The 8178-nt window shown below is 39.0% G+C and overlaps 1 protein-coding gene across 4 annotated transcripts; it reads left to right on the top strand.

Moving 5' to 3' along the window:
- The first annotated feature begins 690 nt into the window (after window positions 1–690).
- Window positions 691–7902, top strand: LOC135619055 (uncharacterized). 4 transcript variants are annotated; one of them, XM_065120643.1, is made up of 7 exons: window positions 691–921; window positions 1017–1165; window positions 1252–2194; window positions 3711–3769; window positions 5679–5807; window positions 6392–6527; window positions 7453–7902. In XM_065120643.1, the coding sequence occupies exons 3-7, from the start codon at window positions 1490–1492 to the stop codon at window positions 7753–7755; spliced, it is 1332 nt and encodes a 443-aa protein (XP_064976715.1). In that variant the 5' UTR covers window positions 691–921; window positions 1017–1165; window positions 1252–1489; the 3' UTR covers window positions 7756–7902. The 4 variants fall into 4 exon arrangements, with proteins under 4 accessions (XP_064976715.1, XP_064976713.1, XP_064976716.1 ...); XM_065120641.1 differs by having other exon boundaries at window positions 691–1165; window positions 1288–2194; XM_065120644.1 differs by having other exon boundaries at window positions 691–1165; window positions 1262–2194.
- The last annotated feature ends 276 nt before the right edge of the window (window positions 7903–8178 follow it).

Raw genomic sequence — 8178 nt, 5'->3', positions numbered from 1 at the left:
TTCCAGATATTCCATCAAGCTTCAGAATGCTGTAATCTCTGAAGCGTACGAGTACAAGTGCCTCTGGGTCCAGCTCAGTCTTTGCCGACAGGATGAGGCTGGATGGTTAAAGATTGCAAGGAAGGTTATCAAGGGGACCATGCAGGAATTCAATACACTATAAGCATTCTTTTTTGCCTTGTGTAATTTAGTTATAACAGGTGATGATGATTCAAGCCTTTCTTCTTTCCCACCAAAGGTGCCACTTTGTTGAATGTGGAAAACAGTAATCAATTGAGTTATTTTATGGTGTCATATTGCCATAATCACTTTTCTGGTGGTTCCAAGAAGCACTGCTAATATGGTGCTAACATTTTGATCAACACTTCAAATATCTATAGTACAAAGGATTGACTTATCCTTTCCTCAGAAAGGAACTTTCAGATTGAATCAGAAGCTATGAATTAAGGAAAAAGAAATCAATCTTTTTCGGTATCCAATAATTTATCTTGAGAGAAATGGCAGCCTGGTGATGCTGTTGAGCAGGACTCACAGGATCGGTTCATCAAGCTGATCATTATTGCAGGCTCAACTGCAAGTCAACAGAGCAATTCAATGCCAAAACAATATAATTAATTGTCCTTTATAACCATGCTTGATATATGTTCACAGTTAGTTTAACAAATAATAAATAACATATCCCTCATTTTCAAGCCTAAATATTATTAGCACTTCCGACCACAACTCCCAAGCTCAGCAGCAAAAGCTTCCACACCGGTCATGGCTTCATTCCACTTTCCTCAGCAATTCTCTTTCTTCAACATTATTTCCTTTTTCTTTTCTTTTCTGATAATATTTTGCCCTGCATTCTAAATGATGCTCGATGCTTCCAGAATCTAAGATGGCAGCGGCATAGATTCCCGGCATCTAATCAGCCTCATGGTAGCCTGTTTTTGACTAGTAGTTGGATCCGCTTGCCCTGTGTCTGTCCTGTAACTCTTCTTGACTTCCGCCTCATCCCCCTTCCTTTCTCACAGCGACAAGCTTTCGGTGGTTACTATTCCTCCCCCTTGCTTCAGCCGTAGTCATTCCAAAGCCGGGCATCTCTGCCGCCTTCACTCGCAATCCTTCACCACTTGCTTTGGCAATACAACAAGCAGATTCAAGTCTTCTTTCTTGTTCAGTGGTAAGTGGATTCTTTTCTGCCTTGTTAATGAACTCCTGATCCATCCCTTCCCTTCCTTTCCCTTCTGCAAGTGGCCTTTTCTGCAGCTCCAATTAGACTTCCTTGGTGGAGTTCTGCTGCAGATCCTACAAGTCGCCAGCTCTCGATTACTTGCTGATACGAGGAGCTGGTGCGGGAATTCCTAGCTTTCGTATGGAGGGACACATGACAACCAGAATCCCCATCATTCTCCTCTTATCTGTCCTTCCCATGGCCTCAGAAAGATCGAGCACGGCCATGTAGTTCCAATCGGAATTCCCGGCCGTCTACAGCGCTTGACTGTCGATGTCACTCGCTTGCTGCCTGCCTATCGTCGAGTGCGTGTACTGCCTTGCGTGCGCCCGCTGGGCCTGGAAGCGCCTCCTCCACAGCGCAGGCCATGACAGCGAGACCTGGGGCCTGGCATCGACCGTCGAGTTCGAGCCCGTGCCTCGACTCTGCCGGTACATCCTCGCGGTCTATGAGGATGACCTTGATCACCCCCAATGGGCACCACCGGGAGGCTATGGCATCGATACCCGGTCCGTCGTCCTTCGCAAGACCTATGAGGACACCCATGGCCATGCTCCACCGTATTTGATCTACGTCGATCACAAAAATTCCGATATCGTGCTCGCGATAAGAGGCTTTAATTTTGCTCAAGAGGGTGACTATGCCTTGTTGCTGGATAATGGGCTCGGAAAGAGGAAATTTTCTGGTGGCTATGTTCACAATGGGCTATTGACAGCAGCTGTTTGGGTATTTGATGCTGAATGCAAAATTTTGAGGGAATTGTTGGAGAAGTATCCAGAGTACACTCTTACATTCGCGGGGCATTCTTTGGGTTCTGGTGTTGCAGCACTGCTGGCAATGGTGGCCGTTCATAATCTGGATAAATTGGGGGATGCAGAGAGGAAGAGAATGAGGTGCTTCGCGATTGCGCCTGCAAGATGCGTCTCACTCAACTTGGCTGTCAGATATGCGGATGTTATCAACTCGGTTGTTCTTCAGGCAAGAATTTATTGCTCTACATCTCTCCTTATTGATTACTGTTCTTTTGTCATATGAATTTAGTGGAAATTCTCAAGATGAACATATGATTTTAAAGGAAGTGAAAGCCCTAAGTACATTCTGATTTATTCTTGAATGATTTTCTGAAAACTTATTCCTCGTGCATGAACCGAGGTCTTAGAGAGCGTTGATGAGGATATGCCAAGAGAAATTAATACTATGGTCTAATGTGCAAAATGTCAATTTATTCAGAAAATGAAATTAGTAGTTACTCTCAAAACCCTGACAATATATTGGAATAAAGCTGCTGTTTTATTGCGTTTTTTATATCAACTATACCCCATAATCTCACATAGCAACTATATTTTATACATACACTATGCCAACCAGATGTAGTATATCTAACACACACACAAATTTATAACAGTAACACATATTCATAAGAATATGCATTCTCTAATAAAATTAAGAAAACCAGAGAAATTGAGAACAGATTGTAAAAACAAAGAGGGAAGAAAAGAGTGGTTACACAGTAATAACAAGATCATTCTTGTTCTTTGGTATCGAGTTTAGTTTTTACACAGAAGTGCCTGCATTGCCTGGCCGTTTCAACCCTAATTATATTCAGGTCATATATTGTTTATAATGAATTAAAATTGGACACAATTGTGAATATTAGAGTTCCATAATCGGAGATATATTTTTTGCCCCTCCTTGTGAACTTCTGAAACTGAGTAATTCAGGTTTCCTGGATTTGACCAACACGATTGTGACATTCAGTCTTGGTAAGTACAAAGTGAACCAAAAAAGTGAATCTTCTCTATTGACAAGACAAAATTTGCACTCATTTGGAAGTTTTGAGAGTATTAACTATCTAATAAAATTGAGATACCACATGACACAACAGGTGACCTCGAACTCTGATCCTAATTGGGTCTTAAAGTTTATTAACAGTTCAAACTGACATGATTTTTTCTGTGTTATCCTCATGAAAAGTTTGAAAGCAAGAATAAATCAACACTCCATGAGTGATCACTCTCTATAGTCGGCAGGTGTAATCAGTCATTGGTTTAAAAGAGAGATGATTGTTAAATGAGCTTCAGTTTGTTTGAGCCTGGAATCTCTGATCAAACTGTAGATTCAAAGAGTTTTTACTCCTGAATTTACTCACTTTCTAAGCTCACTGGATGTTGAGATCCATGCTCCACTTTGTCCTTATTAAAGGATTTGGCCTAGCTAATGCTTGAGAACACCTGTAGTCATAATGTCCTAGTTTTGTATAATTCTTTTCTAATTCTACCAAGTTTTGTATAGCAAGGGGGATAAACCAGTTTAAATTGTATATTTATGAAGATTTTGCTCACTAGACATTTTAGATTGTTCAATAATTCTAGAATCTTCTATGAAATTGTAATTTGTACCATGAAGTTGTAGAAGTCATGCACAACACAATAATATTTTGACTTCCTATCTTCTATTAGTGCTGATCTCAGGATTGTTTCTTATGATGGCTCAGGATGATTTTCTGCCTCGAACAGCTACACCTCTTGAGGATATATTCAAGTCACTTTTCTGGTAAATTGAGGCCTCATCTTTTGGAGTAAGGTCTTGTTTCATTTGATATTTTCACTTGGACGAATTATTTATATTGAAGTGCAGAATGAAATAGTATTCCATGGATAAAAGTTAAACTCAATCTGTTCCTGTCAGACATTTTCTGTCCCTTCACAATATTTTCATTAGTTCCTCCAGAAAAATGTAATATACAACTTTTTAAAGAGGTATAAAACATGCATACTGTTGTTGTGCTTGTAGGTTCTCTTTGTTTTGGCATCATAAGGTTTTCAAAGAAATTAAAAAATGGATAGTAAACAATTCAAAAAACTTAACAATTTTCAATCTACTAGGATTTCATGTTGTAATTCTATAATTAGAGGCATCGGTACACAAAACATTGGTTGGTTGGTAATGTACTAGATTCAATTACCAAATATTGATGGTTCGAAATTTCATCCGACATTTTTTTTATGGTGCTGACTAGCTTAATTGATAAAAACTGATACTTTATCGCAAGATTCTGTGCTCGAATCCCGTCTTCGCTACTTACCCTTTGCAAAAAAACAAAAAACATTAGTGACTGCTATTTCCCATCTTATTGAAACTTTTTCCCCCTTTGTATTCCTTGTGCATCTTGATCAATCGACTTTTTTTTTTGTTTATGTACCTTATCTCTAAAACTCGAGCGATTTCTAATGGTATATGTTACAACGCAAAAAGTTGGAGGGGACAATGTTAAAGGGCAGATGTGCAGAGATATGTGGCAAATACTTGTGTCGTTAGGGATGTTGTAGAACTGCCTGGTAGTCACTTTTTAATTGAAGCTTTGAAGAAGCTTAATCTGTAAGTCTGTAGGTTGATGAATTTTCATTGTATCCTATGTGGATTACTAACAGATAAACCTAGATTCATATACTATTTGTCCTTAAATTTCTCCCACAATCCTATTTGTTTGCTAAATGAGTGAACAGAACCCAGCGCCTTTTCAACCAGTTGAGGACTGACAGCAGTTACAAGGTACCATTTGTGATCAAGTTCAACAAAATTATTAGATATGATGGTCAGGAAAATTGCTTAAGTTTGAGCCAATTAATTTAGATCATAGGAACTGAAGCGTCAATACAACATGCTCAAAAGCTGTCACAATACATCTTACACATTTTGAGTAACAACAGAACTGTAAGATAAACTGATAAGGAGAAGCAGTTAAGTTTGAGCCAACTAATCTAGGTCCTAAGAAGTGAAGCATTGATACTTCATGTTTGAAACCTATCACAAGGCATCTAACAAATTTTGATTAAATTATAGAGACTCTTGAAATCACTGATTTGTGAGACCATCAAAGATCCAAATTTTCCCTACAACTTGTTGGGAGAAAACGCAAAGGTTGTAAATTACATATTTTGAACAACTTATGGGATTTGAGAAAATCAAAACTTCTCTTCCGTTAGTGAAAACAGAGTATCGATGGTCTAGGATGTCAATATTCTTATGCATGATCTGCTCAAGATGGATACATGAATAATATGGAACAATGGCATGCACCCTTGTTTATGATGACATGAAATGCATATTTTTCAAGGGCACAGTATGCATCATTGTAGATGCTTATGAATATATATCAGAATGGCATGGCATGATTGATATGCTCGTTTCCAAAGGGCAGGCACAGTATGCAATGGTATGGTACGCATGATATGTTCGTTTCCAAAGCCTCACATGTATTCTTTTATATTGATTACAGTTAATTGGCCTACCTGTACGTATTTTCCTTCTTTGCGCCTTTGGTATCTAATATCTTTGCAAAAGAAAAGCCACGTTGGAGATGCTAGCACAGTTTGAAATTTGTTTTTGTTCTCCTATCTTGCAAACTCATGAATTCATATATGTCTTATTTGGAATGGTTGATACAATTTTCTTTCAACAGTTTACCATGCCTGTTATGTCTAAGATGCATGGCAGACACTTGCATACCAGAAGATGCAATGTTAAGAGATCCCCGGAGGCTCTATGCACCAGGAAGGCTGTACCACATTGTTGAAAGGAAGCCGTTCAGGTATAACATCCTCATGCACTTGAACCAGAAAGATGGCATTCACAATTCCTTTTTATCTTGAGATGCTGTATAAAAGAATTGGTTAGAACACAGCGATATAGAAATACAAGTTTTCATTTGTATTAGCATCCTTCACAAGAATAATAAAAAAGGAAAAGATGGTCCCTTCACCATCAGAAGAGAAAAAAAAGAAAATGTGAGAGAAACACTCCGATAGTAGGGTAGCTTGGGAACTTGATCCAGTGGTTGCATTGATAGACAAGCCTGAAGGAACCTAGGTTGCAATTGCCTGAACCCTCCCTAGACCCTGCAATGGTGGGAACATCCTCCATTAAATTCACAATTTTTATTTCAGCAATATTTAATGAATAAGCCTGACCATTGGTGTATCTCTGCTCTTTCCTGCGATGATTGGCATTGCTTCTGCAAATATATCTATTATTGAACTGTATCTTATTCCAACATAAGATAAAAGAGATTCTGTATTCTTTTTTATAGGAGCTATTTGACCATTTTGCCTCAAAAAACAATACCTTTTTCTTTTCTTTCAAAGATTACTTACCTGAAATTTTCACTGGTCACAGATGTGGAAGATTTCCACCAGTTGTTAGAACTGCTGTGCCTGTGGATGGAAGATTTGAGCACATTGTTCTTTCCTGCAATGCCACGTCCGACCATGCCATTATTTGGATAGAGAGAGAAGCTCAAAAGGCCTTAGATGTGAGTCCTGTATTTAATGCCTTCTCTTCTGATCTATCTTAATGTTCTACAGTTTCTCGGTGATGGTAGGATACCCTCTATCATTAGGTAAAGATGTTCTTATCTTTACACACAGAAAATAAAAGCTTTCAAACTGAGTATCCATATTATGATTTAATCAGTATAATATTTCTCCTATTGGATAAGGTACTAGAGATTAATATTTTTCCATCACGACTATATACCTGTTGCTCCCATATGTTCTAGAACAATTAGCCCACAACAATCTCAGAAGTCCTCCTGTAGTGAGATTCTGTTATCATAGCTGTCTCTCATTGTGCATGCAGTAGGGAACTCTCTTATTTCGAGAATGTTGTTCCATCTTTATAACTACAACCACTTTGCTTCCTCTTGCCTTCCCTTATATTCGCATGCTTTGTATTGCACCTGTCAAATGGTGTTATGGTAAGCAAAGGAACAAAAATAATTCTTAGAGATGCAAAAATTATAGGCTTTGGATCACAACTCAAAAGTTTCTCCTTTTATTCAAATATTCTTGAACAATCCCTTCCAGCATATCAGTCCACGAGCTACTGACCGGGACATAAGATTACGACATCCAGTTACTTGAAGTTGCAAACTTATCAAACAGCAAATTTAGAATATGTTGAAGACAGTCAGCAGAATCAAATGGTTAGATAGTTGCTGTCGAAGAAACTTTACATGTGAGCATGTGTCTCTGCATGAGCATACATTTGCATGGATATCATCTGTAATGTTCATTCGAGTTATCGTCACCGATACTCTGCTTGTTGTGCTGTTGACACAGATGAAGAAAAATCATACTGCTAATAGTCGTTAAGTGTTAGATCCAGTTGAACCTACCAATTTATTCGATCTCCATATCAGATTCTGTGAACCAACCTGAATCTTTTGAAATTTGCAGTTGATGCTGGAGAAGGAAAGGCTCACGGTGATCCCTCCGAAACCACGGATGGAGCGCCAGAAGACGATCGACAGGGAGCACAGCGAGGAGCATGAGGCTGCACTTCGGCGTGCTGTCATAATGGCTGTGCCAGATGCGTTCTTGCCATCAACATACGGCACATTCAATGACGAATCCACCGGAGGTGCCGGCGAGCTTCATTCAGCGCCATCTAGCAGCGAGACGCATAGTTCGAAGTTGGCCGAGTGGATTAAACAGGTCTTCGAGAAGGATGAGTCCGGCGAAATGGTGCTCCGTAAATAAATAATGTACATACAAGGTATGTTCATTGGACAAGTCATAATTACTGGGTATTCATCTCTCACCACCATTTTGGAGCTTCTGAATGGTCATCGGATGCCTAATTAAGAAACAGAGTAATTGAATAAAAGCAAGAATGTTTTGATATCACTTGACATGAGATTGGTTATACTTGATGAAACTCAATTTTGGCATCGATCTGGTTGACATCAGTCTACCGACACATGGTGTATCGGCACAAATTGTGGTACCATTTTTGGAGAGAGAAGCACAAAGGAAGACAGGCACAAACCTATCATTTTGAGAGAGAGAGAGAGAGAGAGAGAGAGGCAGACGAGGCACAAACCTACCATTTTGAGAAAGGCACAGCAGTTTTTAATCCGAATTCAACATACCACAATATCATACTCACAATTAAACTTAAGA

The sequence above is a fragment of the Musa acuminata genome, chromosome BXJ2-8, assembly GCF_036884655.1.
Source record: "Musa acuminata AAA Group cultivar baxijiao chromosome BXJ2-8, Cavendish_Baxijiao_AAA, whole genome shotgun sequence".
In the NCBI taxonomy this organism is placed as follows: Eukaryota; Viridiplantae; Streptophyta; class Magnoliopsida; order Zingiberales; family Musaceae; genus Musa; species Musa acuminata.
This window is presented reverse-complemented; position numbering and strand designations above follow the sequence as displayed.